Source organism: Simochromis diagramma, unplaced genomic scaffold, assembly GCF_900408965.1.
Source record: "Simochromis diagramma unplaced genomic scaffold, fSimDia1.1 OVJJ01000596.1, whole genome shotgun sequence".
NCBI classification, from domain to species: domain Eukaryota; kingdom Metazoa; phylum Chordata; class Actinopteri; order Cichliformes; family Cichlidae; genus Simochromis; species Simochromis diagramma.
In genome coordinates, this window is record NW_024387245.1 from 12702360 (window position 1) to 12723423 (window position 21064).

At 39.7% G+C, this 21064-nt stretch overlaps 2 protein-coding genes across 4 annotated transcripts in view; both read right to left on the reverse strand.

Moving 5' to 3' along the window:
• Positions 1 to 190: 190 nt before the first annotated feature.
• drg1 (developmentally regulated GTP binding protein 1) lies at positions 191 to 11005 on the reverse strand. The gene is made up of 9 exons (XM_040000214.1): positions 10813 to 11005; positions 9139 to 9262; positions 8832 to 9007; positions 8657 to 8726; positions 5832 to 6001; positions 5030 to 5160; positions 2392 to 2559; positions 2124 to 2246; positions 191 to 556 (listed from the first exon to the last, which is right to left on the reverse strand). Exons 1-9 carry the CDS (start codon positions 10849 to 10851, stop codon positions 457 to 459), a joined length of 1101 nt encoding a protein of 366 aa, XP_039856148.1. The 5' UTR covers positions 10852 to 11005; the 3' UTR covers positions 191 to 456.
• A 1358-nt stretch (positions 11006 to 12363) lies between these two features.
• kcnn2 (potassium calcium-activated channel subfamily N member 2) overlaps positions 12364 to 21064 on the reverse strand; it is a 28851-nt gene continuing 20150 nt past the window's right edge. Inside the window, exons 7-8 of one of the 3 annotated variants that reach the window (XM_040000621.1) lie at positions 18596 to 18665; positions 12364 to 15204 (exon numbers count right to left, since the gene is read on the reverse strand). In XM_040000621.1, the coding sequence (XP_039856555.1) occupies positions 14929 to 15204; positions 18596 to 18665 (346 nt within the window). In that variant the 3' untranslated portion in view covers positions 12364 to 14928. The remainder of the gene's footprint in view (positions 15205 to 18595; positions 18666 to 21064) is intronic. The other 2 variants (XM_040000619.1, XM_040000620.1) reach the window with 2 other exon arrangements.

Here is a 21064-nt window from a genome sequence, read left to right on the forward strand (position 1 = left end):
GAGCCACAGTTAAATGTTAGCCATAATGCTGGCTGCGGGTACGCATCTGCAACATTTCTGTCGGATTTTTCCTAAAAAAACCAAATTTAGCACAACACAGAACACTCCTGGTTACACTTTTTGATAAAGTAATAAATCTATTATCTGAATAAAAGCACAGAATAATAAAAAGCATAAAATAACAGACACATTGAGATTCCACTGTGATTTTATTGTACAGTTCTTTTAGGAGTCAATGGAAGCCTTAACCAATATTCAATATGAACTATTCATGGTGTTAAGTACTGTGTGTTACTTTAAATATGACACTTTAACCTGCCATTGTTTTAAATCAATGAAAGCAAAAACAACAGATGCTGTAATGACAGACATGTCCGGTAGTTTATTGAGCAGCTGTACAGAACACTTTGTGATAACATGGGTCATGCAGTGAGCATTAAGAATCCTTTTTTTTTTTTACTTTTTCACCAGCTGGATAACATCTTCATCCTCCATCACATGGTCCTTGCCCACCTTTTGAGGGTTGTGCTTTACAGAGGAGCCCCAAACAAGTGCACTGAAAGAAAGAGTTAAGAAAAAAAAAGAAAAAGAGTTTGATCCTGGTTGACTGATGATTCGTTCAAGAGTGTGAAAAGAAAAGATATCAGGCCATTATAAAGTAGCCCTACAAATCATTCTTTGCTACAGCTCCATTATAAAGGAACCTACTGGGTATGTGACATCCTTAAGGAGCAAAAGCTTCCATGTGTCACAGTTTTACCCGTCCGTTCCCTTGAGGATGGCTAATGCTCAGCAGCACTAACATAATGAATGATTGACGATGTTATCTTGCCAGGGCCATTTGGAGATGGTGGTGCAACACGCGGTCACATGTCTAAAAATCAAACGTTCCAGTGATGGCAACATTTAGTCTGGTAAATGTTGCCAATAAGGGAGGTGATAGAGTCATGAGAAAAAGAATGTCCACCCAGTTTTAGGTTATGACGCATAAAAACACATTAAGAGTAATCTGATCAACACCACGCTCTAAAATCACTTATATACAACCTCAGATGAACTAACCCCCCCCCCAAAAAAACAAGCTATTACATATGTGTTATTATTTATTTAACAAAAATGAAGCCAAAAATGAAGAAACGATGTGTGAAGAACTAAAGTACACTGTTCCTGCTTCCATAATAATGATGAGGGTAAGTGGCGCCCAGATGCAGCTACTCAGAAAACATTTCAAAAAAGAAATTTTGGCAGTTTGTTGGTCAGGAGGATTCAGGTGTGTTAATGACGGGGACCAATTGTTGCTGCTCATCAAAATGCTAACAGTTATTGAATGTCATTTACAAATAATCTGAAATCCATCATTCTACAGAGAAAAAGATTATTCACAAGTTGGAAACATTAGACAGCTGCCAATCTTCTCAGGAGTGGACGTACCATCAAATTCAGCACAAGGTCAGATAATGTCATATCTACAGGCCTCAGTTAGCCAAATTTCCGAAAACCTTTTTAAACTAAAGCAGGGGTGTCCAACTCCAGGCCTCGAGGGCTGGTGTCCTGCAGGTTTTAGATGTGTCTTTGAGTCAACAAAGCTGATTTAAATGGCTAAATGACCTCCTCAACATTTCATGAAGTCCTCCAGAGACCTGGTAATGAACTAATCATTTGATTCGGGTGTGCTGACTCAGGGTGATATCTAAACCCTACAGGACACCGACCCTTGAAGCCTGAACTAAAGCAACGTTATAAAGAAGAGTTGGGCAAAATTCCTCAACAACAATGTCATCGAATGATGAAGTCGTTCAGAAAATGATTAGTTTATAATATTGCCTTTAAAGGTGGTTTTCTACAAGCTGTTGAATCAGGGGTTGAATATTTTTCACAGATATCCAGCCAAGCTTTTGTTAAATAAATAATGACACTGTGTAATATTCAGTGTAATGCTGTTCATCTCAGGTTGTATTTAAATAACTTTAGAACCTTTTAAAGATCACATGGTATTTTATTTTGTCCTCATCTGTAAAACCTTAGAAATTGAGAGAGGGTGTACTTATTTCGGTAACTTAAATAAACGAAAGACAAAAATATTTTTAAAATATTAGCATTTTAGCTAAGGCAACTATACTCACTACTTAAATTCTTTGATGAGGTTTTTGTGAATCTTCATGCAGAAATCCTCCACTGAAGTTCGTTCATTGGGGAGCACAACAGGAGACGTGTAATCAGGAAGCTGGCCTTTGGGTTTGGTGTAGCTGTAAGTAAACGTATCATCTCAGTAACTTTTTCCAGTTTGAACACACAAACACTTCAATTTTCCAAAGACCTGCTTTAAATCTATAACTGGCTTTCGCTGCATTCACAGCATCTTTTGCAGGTTGTATTGATGGAAATTCTTACATGCGCACAAGCCTTAAGTAGTCCCACATCCTCTCCAGCAGGTCATCAAAGTTCCAGCGGTGGTGGGCTGAGATGGGCACAGTGTGGGGCACTTTGTAGATGATGTCGAGCTCTTCAATGGAGATCTGGTCGATTTTGTTGAGCACATAAATGCATGGGATGTAGACGCTGTTGGGACAGGGACAGAGTCTGTAAGTGAAACCACTACATACTCAGTTATACTAAATAATCCAAGAAATAAAATGGTGAATAAATGAGTCTATATTTTGGTGCAGCATGAAGCCTTCTACTACATTTACTTGTTAACTAACATGTCAGCTGATACGCAAATGTTAGATATTACAACTAATGCCATTTGCCTAGCACAGGGTGCAGGCGGTCTCAAACAGAAGATTTACAAATCAATTACTTTTGGCAGAATAACTCCTAATGAATATCATTATAAATTCATAGAGCTTGCAGTAAAAGTAAGATCAGGTGACCTTGAACTATCCCTTGGTGTTGCTGCTGTTGGCTCAGAATAATGCACGACCTCCCATAATGCATTTGCCTCTTTCACTCCTCTCGCACTTACATGCGACTAGAGTAAGTCCTTTTTTTGCACTCTGTCACAGTTTGTGCTTTGCCATCTCTGTGCTTTTCCCTTTCCCCTCACAGCAGATGGCTGCTCCACCCTGAGCCGCGTTCTGCCAGAAACCTCTTCCTGTTGAAAACGAGTTTTTCTTCCCACTGATGCCAAGTTTGTGTTCATAAGGAAATCGCTGAATCACTGGGGTTCGTCTATAATGTTGTCTTTAGCTTAAAATATTAAGTGTCTTGAGACCATTGTGATGATTTGGTGCTACATAAATAAAACTGAACTGCATTGTCAACTATACACTCTAGTATACTCTGAGTCACTGACATGCTCTACTGTTTCTACTACATTTAGTAAGACATTTAATTCCTTTATTCTGCTTGTTGATTTTGAGATATTTTGTTTTTCATATAAAGCTTAATATTTTCATTTAAATGTAAACTTATCTTAATTTATTGTATTTATTTTTTTTAACTTCAAATTACCTTCTGCCTTATTTCTTTTGACATATCTTATTTTATCGATCTATATACTGTTTAAGCACTACTGCCTGATGTGGAGTTTACACGCCTGGGTTCTCGCTGTACTTCCTTCCAGTCCAAAGACATGCAGTTAGTGGGTTTAAGTTAATTGGTGATTGCAAATTGGCCGTCTGTGTCGGTGTGAATCGTTGTCTGTTTCTCCGTGTTAGTCCTGCCACAGACTGGTGTTTTATCCAGGGTGTACCCCACCTCTCTATGGTAGCTGTGATAGCCTCGAACCCTCTGCTACCCTGAATCGGATAAATTGAAGAGAATGGCTGGATGGAATAAATAATGTATATTTCATTCAATTGTATAACAGGTGGTTACAGTTTCCTCCCAAAGTTCAGTAATTTTTTGAAGGAAAAAGTGTTTACTTTTCACAGGAACATTTGACTTTATTTTTTTATATATGTATATTAAGTAATTTTAATCATGTTTAAAATATGTAGTGCTACATTTCCTTTTGTTAAGACACCTCTCTTCAAATAAATACTGTAAGTATACAGGCAAGGAGGGGGCCCCACCTAATGCTTTATGCAATTACAGTTAATAGGCCCATAGGCTTCTGAATTATGAGAATTTTTAAAAATATTTTGCCCTTATGAAACATCACAGTGGATTTTAACTCAATTAAATGTGAATGAAAGCCAGAATTTCATCATTAATTCAAGGGATTTTCACAAAAAACCCTTCTCTGCTCAGGTTCAGCCAAATGCTGCAAAACTGATCAGACAGAGCTTTGCAGTGCAAATGGATGATGACCCAAAGCATACTGCAAAAGCAATGACGAGTTTCTCAAGGGAAAGAAATGAGACATTCTCCAGTGGCAAAGTCACCTGATCTCAAATCAGTAGAGCAGCTTTTCAGTTATTAAATACAAAAGTGAGGGCAGAGAGACCCACAAACAAGCAGCAGCTGAAGGCAGCTGTCGTAAAAGCCTAGTGGAGCATCTCATGGGAGGAAACAACATCTTGTGATGTCCAAGGGTGACTTCAAGCACTCACTGCAAGAATTACAAAAAAAAGTCCTTGTATTTAAAATTATATTTGTCCAATTACTTTTCAGGATTGTTTAGGATTTACAGCATTAAGAAATGCTGTAAATCCTAAACACGTAATGCATTTTTTGGCCAAATCCCTTACAATAAAGCTGAAAGTCCGGACTTCAGACTTTGATTGACCAGTCTTAAGATCCACAATGGGGGTGTACAGGATTTAGACATTATTTAAAGTTGTAGTTTTTATTTTATTGTATTGTGGTCTTTCTCCTAGTTGCTTTTTTCAGAGGAGGGACCATGCTCAACTCCACATATCTCTGATCCCATATTTGTTGACTTCTTATATTAAGATAAAAACCTTTGAGTCATCTAAGTAAGATTAAAACAGGAGTTCTCCCAGATGCTGCCTAGCACATAAACAGCATATTTAAATCCATCTGTAGTGGGAATGATGGGAGTGTTAAATGGGATTTCAGACCGGCAGGCCACACCCACTGAGAATGACTAAGAAAGGCCCATTGTGACACTTCAGCAGCTCACCGATTTCCCTCCACCACATCGATGAGGTCATCAGCTGTGGAGTCACTGCGCAGAGTGATGTCGGCGTTGTGGATCTTGTACTCTGCCAAGATACTCTTAACTGTTTCAGCGTCAAGCTCACTCTGTGCACACTGGAGAGAGAAAGAGAGAGTGCATGTGGATGGATGACTTAAAGTAACACAAAAAAGCAAGAAAATAGTCATTAAAAAAGTCACAATTTAAAGATCTGTATTAATCAATTATTACATATTAGAGTCAGCAACACAATAAAAATCCATATGTTCTAATCCATGTGGCATCACTACCCATTTCTGCATCTAAATGCTCTGCTGAATTAATAAAAGTGGCACAAGTGTTACAATAAACTGCAAAATATGAAAAACATTCAGCTCTGGACATAAACGAAAAAGGGAAAATTAAATACCACCCATGTTTGTTTGATTAGAGAAAACGGGATAGCTGACATTCTGCTACCTCATGATGAACTACAGAACTACTGTTAGGCTAACATTAGCGCAGGTAAGATGTAGCAAGAGGGTTAAACTGTTCTCGAAAGTACAGATAGACACAAACGCCGGACATGAGGATAAACACCAATAAAGGACAAAACATCAAAATGTCTGGGACTGTGAGATTTTAAAAACTTAGCTTGGAGAACACATTACACTTGAACGTAGAGGCTGAGAATGACAAGTAAATGATGTTTTAAGTATCAGTGTAATTGCTCACTTCAGTTATTAATTCTAAAGTGAAAACTGTAAGTGCGAAGTTTCATTTAGTGTGTTTATTATATGAGACGTACCGTAGCGGTAAAGTTGATGCCTCCTTTGTCCTTTTTCTTGAAACCAATGTTTGGTGGTTGCTTGTTAAGCCGAATGCCGAAGCCTTCCAGCTCATGTTCTATTAGCTTCTTATGAAGAAGAGGCTTCAACACATCGAGCACTATCAGAATCAGATTGCAGGTTCGAGCCACTGTGAGAGAGCGGAAAAAGAAACAATAACATCAGTCAGAAATGTGTAAAAAGAAATCCCAGTTGAAGTACACCTGTTCAGCTGCTCGTTAATGCAAATATGAAAGCAACCAATCACAAGGCAATATTTAGACATATAGCCAGGTAGGTCATATGGGTCAAGACGACTTGCTGAAGTTCAAACTTGAGCCTCAGAATGGGGATTTAAGTGACTTTGGTTTTTGATGCAGGACGAGCTGGTCTGCATTTCGGAAAAAGCTTTCAGGATCAACAGAGAATTGTCTGAAAAAGGGAAAATATCCAGAGAGTGCTGTGAGGAGTGCTTTTTATGGAAACCAAATGACCACTCCATAAACACATGGCACAATACAGGAGGGAAAGCTCAACAGAACAAAACAAATGAACTTAAAGGAGAAAGCACATTTTTTGAGGATGCCAGTGTTCACATTTTGGACCATGACCACAGACGGTTTGAGAGACGAGTAAAGAAGTCCATCTACATCCACTGTGAATGTCTGTCACTAAACAGAGGTGGTGGGTGTGACACGAGTTATCAGCCACCTACAATGCAAATTTGAGAAACTTTCCCGAGCATTTCAACACCCACTCTCACCTTGCCTCAGGTGACCTCGATAGCTCATATGAGGTGCAAAAAATGTCTTCACAAACCTAAAGAAATCTGGTTACCTTCTTTTCAAGCACTTAAGACTACCATGACCTGTAAAATCTACATAGACCACTGAGCACTATTTAAAATGTCACAGCCTACCTAGGTATTGTTGCAGCAGGATAGCACACCATGTCACAAAGCATCTTAAAACAGATTTTGTAAACATGACATTAAGTTGTCAGCAGCTGATAAATCTGCAGCAACTGTGTCACGTTATCATGTAAATATCTGAGGAATGTTTCCAGCACCTTGTTGAATCTGTGCCACATAGAATGAAAGCAGTTCTAATGGAAGTACCACAACCTGGTACAATGAAAGCGTAACTAATAAATTGTCCAGTGAGTGGATAAAGCTGAGGTTCACTGCCTGGCCATAATGGTCAAAAGAAATCTTTGAGCAGGCTTGCACTTTTTGATGCCAGAGAAAAATGTAACAGTAATGAAGAGGCTCATGAAAGGAAGAGCTTAAAACACCAAGACTTTATCCAAGAGTGTAGAGTGAAAGGGTGGCAAGTATGTCTGTTTCCTCTAGAAGTGGGGTGTGGAAGGTTCCCAGTACAGTCACTGTAGATGGCACTCACTACACTCAGAGTTTCAGAAAATGAGCGGAAGACAGCTGTATGCAGGATGGTGGAAGCAGCAGAAAGAGCCTCTTATGGGCTCTGGTATAAAAGGGAGGTGTAGGGTTGGAAGTGTGGAGGTGGTGGGCAGTGATTTGGCCACGCTGCTGACATGCCAGATGGAGGGTGTTGCAGTTAAGGGTTGAAACGCCAGGTTAAGCCTGGGCATGACATCAGCTCCAGGCCAGAGGCCACAGTCAATCTGTAGAGCATCAGCAGTTGTGTTTTAAGCAAACTTTAGATAAACACGTGAAACATTGTCTCACTGAAAATCATTGATTTTAGTGTTCTCGCATCTACAAATACAACATCTTATGATTTAATTTGTCTATAAATATATACAGGACAAAACTAAATTCTAGTAGCACTATTAGTTGTGCTGCCATTAGGGCTGGGCCATATCATACCGTTCACGGTAATACTGGTATAATGTTGGACAACGATAAGAAAATGAAATCTCGCGATAGAATATGGGTAAAACACGCATGCGCAGTGCCTTTGTTTTCATACGCACATGACGGAAAAAGCATGGCGGAGAACGAGAAGGGTGAAAGCGGATCGTTGAATGAAACGGATGAACCAGAATTGGTTTGTAAAAATGCTGCAACTTCATTGGTGTGGAACTGGTTAAGCTTTCGTCCGTCAGATACACAACAAAGTACTATTTTTGGTAGAGCATGCTAGTGGGCCGTCGTTATTACCATGTTTTTTGGAAAATGTGGCACACTTAAAATCAATCCTTTGATTTTTCTGAAAATCGACAGTGCCCCTTATAATCCTGTGTGCCTTATGTATGAATTCTGGTTGTGTTTACTGACCTCGAAACGATTTTATGTCGTACACGGCACTGGAAAATCTGTCAAATGTTTTAGTACGACTTTGCTAAGCTACGAACCCACAGCGCTTGATGGATTGTCGTCATTACAGCTATCGTAGGCAGAAGCCTCGCTGAGTGATACGTACTGTGCTTCAGCATAATATTACGGTATTGTGTGTGTATAACCTCTTAAGTTTTGTGGATATTATACATGGTTATGCTGAGGATATGTCGGCCAATTTCCAATGGAAATGCCTTTTGGTTAAACTGTCAGCAAGGAATTTACATTTGCACGGTTAAATTTTTATATAACTTTAATGCACATAAAAAACAGCTGCTTGTTTAAGTGAAAATACATTGATGGGATTTTTTGCACTAATAAAGTTGTGGAGTTGTAAAGTATTTTGTCTAGTGTCAATTATATCGTCAGTTATATTGTTATCGCAAATTTTCATATGTATATCGTGATAAATATTTTTGGTCATATTGCCCTGCTCTAGCTGCCATTGCATTTCCCTCCAAGCAGATTCCACTGTAATCAAATCATTACCTGCGATGACCTGTCGGCCTCTGCCCTTTCCATCTTTGGCGCCCTCAATGATTCCTGGGAGATCCAGGAGCTAAAAAGGACGAAGTCAGAAAAAGAAAAATATAAGCAAATAACTTAAACCTTACCACAGCATGAACAATATTCCAGATTTTGAAGAAAGCAGAAACTCTTGTACCTGAATTTTAGCACCTTTATACCGAATGACTCCAGGTACTGTTGTTAGAGTGGTGAACTCGTAGGCAGCAACCTCAGAGTATACACCTGCAAGGTTACTTAGCAGTGTAGACTTTCCTACAGAAGGAAAGCCGACAAAGCCGACACGAGCGTCACCGGTTTTCGCTACATCAAAACCTAAAAGTTGGAGGAAACACATGAAAAAAAAAAATCAAATATGCATTAGCATTCTTTGCCGGGCAAAAATAAAGAAATATTTAAAATAAAATTTTGGTAACATCATTAAGACACAAGTATCCTGATCTCACCTTCTCCTGTCCCACCACCGCTGCCTCCTTTAGGTGTGATGAGTTCCCTTCTGAGTTTGGCAAGACGTGCTTTGAGCAGACCCAAGTGGTGAGCTGTGGCCTTGTTCTTCTGCGTCCTGGCCATCTACAGTGAACAATAATACCAGTCTGCATGAGAACTTTCTAAAAAACATTAAGTAAGCAGTTTTTACTGACTGCACTCAGGTACAGTCATGGTGAAACTTAAAACAGAATAGACTTATCCTTTACAATTCAAAGTTTAATTTTGCCCATCTGGATTTACTGTAATGTCAGTGCAGTAACAACACTATAAACCTGCTCCCATTCTCTCAAGTTGTACAGTTTTTACTTTATGCCAACTTAAATGCAAGAGTTTCTTACATTTGACATGCAACTTTAACTCAAACTTACATACTTGAATGATCATAGTTAAGGCAAAGAGTTTTTTTTAAACCTCAATTAACAGATATTCATTCATTTTATTTAATAATCCTTGTTTTTCTGTCCATTTGATAAATAATACAGTTTAAAGCATTTAATGTGGGAGGAAACATTTTTAATAGGCAGGAAAAGTCCTGGCCAAGATCAACACAGCTGTGTTTCTCTGCACATTAAAATGTACACCTAGTGCTGGTCTCAAGTTAAAGATAAATGGGTAGGTTGTGACAGGGAGGGCGTCCGGTGTAAAGTCTTTGCCAAATCAAACACGTTAGCTAGAAATGTTACTAGTGACTTACAAGAACTGCTACCGGTACAACTGACCAGCAGGGTGGCTGCTAATGGCCAAAGACTGAGAAAGAATAGTAGGGGAAGGCATGTTTGGAGGCAGTAAAATAGAAGGCAAGATTTTAAATGTAGGAATTATGGCTGGTAAAGTGAGAGAAATGGCTAACAAAGGAAAGGATGTTCAAGATGGATCTGCCAGGCAGGGAGATAAGATGACGACCACAGAGAAGACAGATGAAAGCAATGATCTGCTGTGGCAACCCTTAAAGAAGACAGTGAAACAAGTCGTCTTTGCACTGCAACCTGGAGGGTTTCCTTTTACTGCCTCTGATAATACAGTAAGGTTTCCATTAAAAACTAGAAAAGGCATTTTCTGAAGAAACTGCAGCGTGAATGCTGATAGCTGAATGTTTTGAGCTGAAATGAAACAATTGCTGCATGTTAAATTTAGTTTAAACTTAACTTTAACTTAACTAAAAACTTAAACTAAAACATTCAGTGTAATTTAAAGCAAGTACCCCTGCTGGTACGAACTCTTATGTTCAAATTTGAGGCTTTCTCAATACAACAACAGACGGCACACCATACAAAGATCATAATATATGGATACGTGTGAATTAAAAGACAACACTGTCGTTTTAAGTTAACTTAAACATTGAACAGTTAAAGTGTACACGTTATGTAAAGGCAAACTTGTTACTTGTTACCACCATCAACCTGCACTAGCACATCCGTTACACTGTCTTATATGATTAGTAATGGATTCACAAGTTCACTGATTGGGTAAAGCAACTTTATATGCACTTTGTGGCCAAAAGAAAAAATGTGAGTGAGAAATATTAAGAGCAAAACAAAGCCCGGCTGTAATATTTTTGCTAACGCTAACAGTTTGTGGCTAGCTTAAACGTGACTGTCAGCGGGTTAGCACGCCCGCTGTTTCCATCTTACCTCATTTTCAATTTCTGCTATTTTGGCGAGTATACTCATGGTGACGGTGTTCCTCGTGTAAAATTCACGTTACCGATTGAAACTGAAAAGGTTTTACATGGAAGTTGGCAAAGTTATTGGGGTACTTTAGCATGCACACCACACGAACGCGGTTGTGCGGTGTTTCCAGGGAAATCTCGCGAGAACCCGGACAGAGGCGGGGCATGATACCCGTTGACCAATGACAGCCCGCGTTCACTCACAGGTTGCTCACTGAACAAAAAAGAGAAACAAAACGCAGCATGAGCTTCCATAAGTGCAAATGCTTCATTTGCGAATCAGGAAGGTGGAATTTAGTACAACTAAAATTTCAAATAAAATGTATAAACACAAGTACTGCTATAGTACGGCTATGGATAATGGAAAATTCCATTATTCATTTGGAAAGGTTGTTCTACTTCACTGGATATCAGAAAAAAAACGTTTAGTTAACTTGCTTGATAAATCCCAGTTAGCTCTTCGGGGAAAAAAAATCTTTACGTCAAAACGTACAACAAAGCTATTAAACACAATATTTTATTAAGAATTAATGAGGCCTGTGTGCCTATGCAGATGAGCATTGGCTTGTACTTTTCTCAAGTTTCGGATGTTTCTGAGTTGTGAGGAGACATCGTCGCTCTAAATTGATTTAAATAACTGTTTACGCTGTAAAACAGATTTAATCAGTGTCTAGCTGAGAATGTACCACTGTTGTCTTATATCTTCATACAAAAGTTGTACCTAAAATACTGCATGAGTACATTTACTCAGGTTGGATAGTGCGCTTTTATTTCTTTTGCTCTTTTAATGAAATAATCCACAAGTTAAATATTAGAAGTGCTTTTCAGTATAAAACAAAACTATTTAACTACACATGAACTAAATTATCGTCTCCTAAATTAGGTTATGAATAAAAAACACCTCTATAGAAGAAAATTTTGATGAAAAAATAAGCTCGTGGGCCACTTCACTGAGTACACCTTAGTGATATGCGGTTAGAATACCCTTTGCCTTTTGAGTAGCCTTAATTCTTCGTGACACAGATTCAACGAAACGCCGGAAACATTTCTCAGAGATTTTGGTCTATGTTGAAATGATCACACGATTGCTGCAGATTTTGCAGCTGCACAACCCTTTATGAGAATCCCCCATTGCCACATCCCAAAGGTGCTCTATTGGATTGAGATCAGGCCATTTGAGTACAGTCAACTCATTATCAGTCAGTGTGAGATGATCTGGACTTTGTGACATCATGTGTAATCCTCCTGAAAACAGCCATCAGAAGATGGACACACTGTGATCATACTGAAGACCGACCGATATATCGGCACTGCTGATATTATGAGTTATGTTATGAGTGGTAATGTTATCAGTTTTCATGTTGCATAGTTTGTCCACCAGAGGGCACTCTTTAACGTCTCTGCTGGCACCAATGACTGTCATTGGTTGGCACAAACACGGCAGATCTAAGTAGAGTCAGGCAGAGCATAAACGAGTAATCCAGGACTTGCTTTGACAATAAAATATGATTATTTTTAAACAGAATTGGAAGGACTCATAAATAACATAACAGATATTATGGAAATTTGTTTATATTTCATGTATCGTATTTCATGTCACCCATCAGCCCGTCTAGCACCAACAACCACGCCATGTTCAAAGTCACTTAAATCACCTTTCTTCCCAATTCTGATCCTCCGTGTGAACTTCAGCAGGTTGTCTTGACCATATCTACCTGCCATGTGATGTGTATCATATTTAACACATGGGTTTTTGTGTTATTTATGAGCTGTTGAAAAGGTGTACCAAAAAAGCATCCAGTGAGTGTATAACTGCATATAAAGTCAAAGTATTGCAAACTGATGCTTCGGTAAGATTAATATAATATCACATTTGTTTAATAATAATTACATTTATTCAGGTAGACATTTAAATACTGTAACTGGATTTCTGGTGTATAATTGTAAAATTGTTGCATGCTAACTTTTAAGAAATAATCAATTCTACCTTTCTGCTTCTAAATAAGAAAAATCTTATAACTTTGTTATATACTTAAGGACTATCCCTTTACTTTTGCCAACACAATGGCAACTCTGGCTATATCAAATAACCTAATGTATGTCATAGCGAGCCTATTTCTTTAGAAGATCTACAAAGTCTGTGGTGCACTTTACCTGGAGCGTACATACTGATGAGCACATTGTCTACAACACTGGTTATTGCACTGAACTGTGTAACATCTTTCTACAAAAGCACATAAGATACAAACCCACATTTAAATGCACACAAAAAGGATGGAGACCGGTGAAATTGTATATTTTTATTGTTTAATTCTTTATCGTTTAAGTCGCATACAGTATAGTCTGTCATTGGTTTCTATGCTGCTAAAGTTTGTGGACGGAACATCTGTGTTTTGTCAACTCTCTGATTGATTTATTGGTTAATGAGTGAGCTGGTTGAACAAGACTTGTGATGGATCTCCTCTGACCCATGCGATGCTCTGTGAGCCTTTGAACGGCTGTTTTAAAAATACACAACCATTATGGTCGTATACTGAGTAATAATGCATAAAAGGGTATGTTGGACACATCAGGAGATCTCACAGTTCATATGTAGCTACAGTGCATTAATGACCAAAGTGGATATATGAATAAAATCAGAATATATGTTAAATCAATTGTGGACTGTAACATTTCCAAGTGTAGTAAATGCCAATCACATTTACCAGCCCTGCTCTTCCAGCTCATCCAGCAGTATCATCCAAAGCGTATGCTGTAAACGATAGATGAAGTGTGAAGAATACCACAGTTTTTAAATCACACTGTTTGTTAATTATGTTCAGGAAAAAGTCTCACAGACAGTTTTATGTATCTTAACTCCAGTCCGAGATATCCTTACCGTGTGCTAGTTACGCTGAATCTGCCTCTTAATCGATCCCACGTTGTTGTTTGTTTAGTTTTAAGAGGTGTGCTTCTCCTCATTAAAGTATATAAAAATAGGCATTTACTTTTTAAAAGGTAGATATGGTTACGGTTTTGTTGTTCAGCATTTGTTGTTGCCCAGCTGGGATGGCAGCAAGCATAAAGAGCACAGGCAAAAGAAAAACAAAGGACAGGAGGTGAGACACAGCGAGACCGGGGGTTAATTAGTAAATGTATGATCACTCAGTAAGTTTCTAAAGACTTTTGCAGGTCTAAGATGATGCTTCTTTGTGAGAAACAGAAATAGGGCTTCGATTTGAATCATTAACACTAGCCACAACTCGATAATTGACAATAATAAACCCATGCCCGAACATTTAAAATGTTCTTCTTTTAATGAGCAACGTATCTTTATATCATATCTTAGTCAGCATTGAAGTGCATTGATTAAAAAGTAAGTGCAAGTACAGGTTCTGATGCATTCATTTTTACTAGAGGATTAAATTATTTGCAACGTGGCCCCAAAAAATAGTCATTCTACAGGGGCACTCTGCAAAGGAAAACCATTATAGTTGATGCTGTTTCTAACCTAAAAGATATATGCTGTTTTCCTCATTTCAAGCTTTTAAAGTTATCTCTGAGTGACAGTGTGTAGGAGCGATTTTCATCTGGCTTCTGCTGTCAGCTCACTCCAGTCCGTAAACCGCAGCACTTTTCCTCAATATCACTGCCATGCTCCCTGACTGATTTCTCAGTGGTTTCTCGGTTTCCTTTGAGGAACACAGAGACTGAATCAAGCCAGCAGAAGCACAAAGTCTGTGAGAAGCACTATTTTAGTGCAATAGTTTCACACTTAGTAACCCTGCTACCTAAAACTGGCTACCTCTGCATAGAGATGGAGAAGAGTTCTTATCACAGCCCCATCGATAGGCCTTTTAGTTGTTACTGAGGGAAGCGCCATTATTTTTATGTCACCAGAGCAAGGATAACAACATCTTTTGAGGTAATAAAAAATAAATAACAGCATGAAGTTATCCATTAAAATGTATTGTCCCCAGTATCTTGGATTCTGTCATCAGAATTTGGATAATACTTATTGAAACCATAAGGCTTTACGATAAATGCAACTTGGCCATATGATGGCAAAAGTCTCCAGTGGAGGCGTTCCCCCTGGACTCTAGCTGCTCTCGGAGGAGGTGGGCGGTGCCGTGGAGGACGACCTCCGCCGGGACACTGACTGTGAGCGCTCAGGGCTGTGTTTGTCATAAGGCTGGAGCTGCACCTCCAGGAAGTCCCTGTGCTGCTGGCTGATGACCTGGCTGATGAGTCCGGGCAAAGCTTGCAAGTTACTCAGTAGAGTCTCCAGCTTCGTCTCCAGCAGGGCAATCCTTTTCTCCATGTCCTCCCCTCTCTCATTCAGGTCTGATACCATGTCATACATGATGTTCTGAGTCTGGAATAGGAGAGATAAAACAAGCTTATTGTTAACATTTTCAAACCGATGTTACTTTTGATGGACCACCAGAAAATTTATTATACATTAAAAAAATAGGGAAAATGCATTTTCGTCACATCAAGATGCACTGATAGTTCTGAAAAGAGAAGAAAGAAAACTGGTTACAAGAGGCTACGAGTGCTAAAGATTCACTGTTCAAACACATCAAAGTCAAAGCAAAGAATGACTTTAAAATAATAAACTGATGTGTGTCTATTTGTACGTCTGTCTGAAAACAATACTCACATTCTGCCTGCAATTTCAATGTCAGAAATCGTGAATAAACATCAATGGTGCTATGCTGTGTAAAAGTGCAATAAAAGTTCAGCTAATATGATGCTTCCACAGTCTGAGTCAGATCTATAAAGCTCACAGTTTCAGATGTTACAGGCTTTTTTCACTGTATTGCACAATATTTGCTTGCTAAACCAAGATAGAAGGAAGAAAAAACTCACCATCACATTCAAAGTATTTTAGGATTTCATGTTTCTCTTAAATGACAACAAAAATGTTCATGACTGAGTGCAGTAATGACACGGATACACTCAACGGCCACTTTGTTAGGTACACCTGCTCCACTGCTTGTTAATGCAAACTTCTAATCAGCCAGACTGCTTTGAGTTGATAGGATGGCAAAGGGAAGTCAAACAACTCCTCGTTACAGCTAAGGTATGCAGAAGAGCATCTCTGAATGAACAACATATTGATGAGCTACAGCAGAAGACCACACTGGGTGCCACTTCTGTCAGCTAAGAACAGGAAACGGAGCTACAATTTACTTGTAATGGTGTGGAGGATATTTTCTTGATACACTTTGGCCACTTAGTACCAAATGAATATTTAAATGCCACAGCCTAACTGAATATTGCTGCGGATCTTGTCCATCTCTTTATGCCCTTTATGGCCACAGTGTGCCCATCTGCTAATGGCTGCTTTCAGCAGGATAGTGCACCACGTCATGCCCCTCAAATCATCAAAATTGTTCTCAAATGCCCTCCACAGTCATCACAACCTAATCCAATAGAGCACCTTTGGGATGTAGTGGGATGTGAGATTTCCATTATGTGCAGCCAACACATTTGCAACTGTGTGATGCTGTCATGTCAATATGGATCAAAATCTCTCAGGAGAATGTTTCCAACTTCTTGCTGAATCTGTATCCCGAAGACTTAATGCAGTTATGAAGGCAAAAAAGGGTCCACCCTGTTATTAGCAAGGTGCATCTAATAAAGTGTCCAGTGAGTGTATACACCTTACGCCACACACGAGATCAGCCTGTACAGAACCTGCATAATATGACAGGGTGGTGATTGCACCAATGTTTCAGTTTATGTGTTAGGCTGCACGCTGCCGTAATACTGCACGGTGAGATGTTCCTGCGCAGGCTTCTTGAGCTGAATCAACAGTTCAGATTTTACAAACTGCTTTATGATACTGCCATTTTATCCATCTTGTCTGCAATGGCTTGTGTCTCACCCAGAGAAACCTTCACCATCCTTCAAAATAAGGTCAGAAGAACATTATGGGAGCACAGTATCTACCGTAAACTGATCTAGAAGGGTGAATTTTATTTGGACAGTTTACAGGAGCTTTATGTTTTCATGCAGACCAGAGTACATTAGTTTGTGACCTTGAGGAGACAGGAAAGGTGCCTGCTGACTTGAAATGATGCTCTTCTGATGCATCAGCCATCTCATAACAGGCTATTAAAAAACAACAACAAGAAAAGAAAAACAAACAAACAAAAAAACCTCCATGAAAATTATATAACTATAACTACTCTTCTCTAAAACGGTTTGGGCTTCCAAAATAGTCAGCAACAGCCTAAGAAATTCATGTCACATTCCAGATGAGGAGTGGTGGTGAGGCTGCTGGAAGGCGGTCTCCGAGGTACTATTCAGTGCAGGACTAATAACCCCTGGCAGCTTAGAGGCGATGTCATCCATCACTTACCTTGTCCTCTTCTGATTTGAGGCGGGGATGATGGGATAGCTTGTTTATATGAATCAGTGAGGACTAAGGAAGCCATGACACTACTTAACCTGACAACTGTTGTTAGGGTTGTGCTATTAATATCAAATTAATCCAATAAAGGTCTTTTTCCTCTTAGTGTAATTAAGAAATGATTGCATCCAGGCACAGGCCTCCAAGTTTCAAACCGTGAAATGAAAGGAGAACATGCTCAAATATGGTGGAATGGATGATAGAGAGCAAGAAAACCATTAGTAGATCATTGAGGAATGTATGTGATGGAGCAAGAATACAGGTGGTTAATAGACATCTACTTGGGCTGTAATGTAAAACCGCAAATTGACATTATAAACCAATTTCTGTACAAGACGAGGGACGACGTGCGAGCAGAGTGGCAGAGATGGTTGTTAAAGCCACTTGAGTGAGCACTTTTGTAATTTAAGGATATGTACTGGAAAAAATGAAAAAGAAAAAAAAATCCTGTGGAAGGAAACTGCATTCAGCCAATGTCACATCGTTTATGTCACGCTGGATGAATAAACAGGGTCTGTATAAGTGACTCTGGAGGAGATGATGAAATAAGGGGATACGTTGTGATCTGAGGAATTTCACTGTGCACTGCAGTGGCAATGCATCTTCCAAAAAGATATGTTCAGCTCTATTTAGCTCTGTCTTTCCACCGAGAGCGTGAAAAGACTGAAGCCACACTGCCCTCCTATGGTTGCAGACTCGTACAACACTGGCCATAAGCCACCTTACTCAATGTCACGTCGCAGGTTTCCGTGCTGTTTTACAGCATGAGGTGATTAGGCAATATTAACTAATACCTTTCATGACATGCTGGCCTGAATCCAGTTTGACTGTGGTGTACTTTTGAATGTCAGAGTGCTCTGCTTTTCTCTCCTCTTTTTCTCTGCCTTTATTTCTGGCTGAATCATCAGATCACAGTGTGTCTCCCTTTCCAGGTTACTGTTTCTGCTGTGTCAGGCTGGCGCACTGCCTGGTCTTTCCCTAAGGTTTGTCGGCTTCTGTTTAGTGCATCTGGAGACAAACATCAGAGAATACATAGAGGGAAAGACTGTGCCGGGTTTCTTATTACTCCCATTCAGTAATTTTTTTGTCCCGGGGACAGTGATTTACACTGCAAAATAAAGATGCGTTATTATTTCATACCCCAAGCAAATTGAATTCCAGGTGAGCGCAGTCAACCGCAATCAACACACAGATTGTAAAGCCTGTCTGTTTATTTGACACCTGTAGACTTTGATTTATATTAGAAAACACAACTAATTCAGCCAGTCAGCTAGCATGCATCGGATTCAGCCACACAGAGGGAGGAAACCTACAAAGGCAGCAGTGTACTGTTAGTCTAGCTTACCTTAGCAAGGTCCACTAGTGAGTTTGCTTGGTCATTCAGCTTGCGTTGCTCCATTTTAACACTTCTCAATCTGAACACAAGACCATTCAGAACCCAATAAATTAACGCTATTAGTGTCGATATGTTTTTTCTTTTTCTTTTCTTTTTTGTTCTTGTTGTAAATTTGTGCACACACAAGGCATACACATGGAGAACACTCCCAGGACATGCATGGGATATGTGTAGAGAATGCAGGGTTTGGAGGGGCAGTCTGCTTGGTTGAGCTGCATGCAAGTGGAAAGGAGACCACAGAGAAAGAAAGGGTGGGGGGGAGGAGAGGGAGCTGCCACGGGGGGTGAATGAAATCAGCTCTGCGTCCTACTCAACCAATACACACCACAAGGGAATGGGGGTGGGAGGTCATATCTGGGTACAGTGTAAACAGCATTTATCAAGTCCTACTGTATGTCTTCTTGACATATGAGATTAGAAAACATCAACAGCAAGGGTAAAAAGGTCAGCTGCTGTTCCTGTAAAGTTCCCTTCTGGTTAACTTTTTTCTCTTTACTATTCCCATTTAGTCACTCAGAGAGCCAAAAACATCACACACTGTTTTGTATTAACACAGAGGGTAAAGTTTAACCTTTAAACAGCAGCTATGAGCCTGCTTCCCTTTTGAGACTTTCCAATATTCCCATTAGAACAGAGAAAATCGTGTCATCGTGACAACTTAAAGAATCGTTTTAATTGTTAATTGCGGGCAGGAAATGAAAAGATTTTTCCAGAAACTCTCTTGTGGGCTAAAAAAACCATGCAAAACGCTAATTTTTCTATCACCCAAAAATCCTACCTGCAAAGACTGAAAATTGCCTACTTTATAAAATGTGCTTAAATAATTTACAGCTCCTGTTTAATTATGCTACTGAAGCACCATTTTAAACTCTTCTTCTCAGGGGACTTAAAAACAGCAAAATGTGCACTATTGTAGAGTATTAGCCACATGTGGCATCAACATATTAAAGAGGGTTTTTTTCCTTCCTCCTGAATCGCTTAAAAATAATAATACACCATTAATACAGTCTGACTCTTAGGTGATGATTGAGGGTCAAATTTTAAGATTGCTGAAGACGAAGAAATTCAAGAGTCTTTGAAGGAGACGGATGTTTCGTCGAGAAACTCCCAAATGTGCAGCGAAGACCAACAGAGAGTGCCACAGAAGCCACTAAAGAAAACTTCAGGCATGGGGCAAAAATGTCCTGCCACCTTAGCCCCATAATGCTTCATACAAAGAAGACTCTCAGACAAATGCAGAACAAATTTCAAAACATCACTCTTATATTCTTCTAGCTATAATGAAACAAATAAAGAAAAGAGCAGTAGTCTGCTCTAAATTACAGAAGATAATAGGTGTTCGGGGTTACATGGTTTTGTAGTTGACATGAGACCTGTTAGAAATATACATTTCACAATTGGATGACCAATAGCTGTCAGAGGGCAGGTTGAGGTGAGGGCGAGAAAGCCTGCTGACCTTCTATTTTATATTCAAAGTATGTTTTCCACAATCAGTCACTGCTCATGGGCACTTCCCTTTGTGAACGGGCACTTTATATGCGGTTGGTGTTCATCGGGGGAAAACGGCTATGCTAAGCGTTTCAATCTCAGTTAGTGCCGCTCCACATTTTTTACCCTCTCAAGTTGCTTTATTTGTCATGACCTCCATTAAACTCATGGTGAAAAGAAATGCAAATTATTTTTCAAAGTAATGGATGGGTCTGACGTCTTCTTTTTTTACCCCCCCCCCCCGTCGCCCTTGTCCCTGCTGACCATTCACACTGTTGGTCACAGTTGCAGCCTCTCGAGCACAAACGGGATTTCTTCAAGGCTTTACCCTGACCTTCCTCTTAGGTCACTTCCCTCTTTGTTCAATTCGCTGATCTCTGAGCTAACAAGCGCTCACTGTCCTGCTTTTTTTTTTTTTTTTGTCCCCACTATGGTTCCTCCTTCAGCCTTGCGCATGGAAAAAGACGTCCTCCCCAAAGGGAGACATTTGATTTCACAGCCGTTATGGCCTAAAACATTCTGCAGGACATTTGGCTAGCACTTGTGTCATACCGTGCCTCTAGCACATGTCATCCAAATGACCTCAGTGTTGTTGTGTCTCCAAACTCTTCTTGCATGGCAGCTGCATGTCGTTGCTATTATGCTGTTTACCAGCCACGACAACAACAATGGACTGGCATCTCTGCTACTGTGTCATCCAACAGGGAAATGGAGGAAATGTAGCTGCAAATGTCGTAACAGGCGTAACAATGGTTCCACTTGCCGAAAGATGACCCTGAGCCCTGATCTGTGCGAGCGTGGCCGCTTGGGCGTATCGCATGACTTTTTGGGGTATCACAGAACGTACACGTCTGCAGGCTAATGCCACTCTGGTCGTCATCCTTCGGTAGGTGAAAGCACAGTCGATTGGAGTTTAATCAGTTGCTTTCT

Bases quoted from the DNA above. Each gene is read 5' to 3' on its own strand.
- drg1 (XM_040000214.1), bottom strand. From the start codon at position 10,851: ATGAGTATACTCGCCAAAATAGCAGAAATTGAAAATGAG. The intron at 9,008-9,138 runs GTGAGATCAGGA...TCCAACTTTTAG, and splicing joins CGGTGGTGGGACAGGAGAAG to GTTTTGATGTAGCGAAAACC. The intron at 2,560-5,029 runs GTGAGCTGCTGA...CTGTCCCAACAG, and splicing joins GATGTGGTGGAGGGAAATCG to CGTCTACATCCCATGCATTT.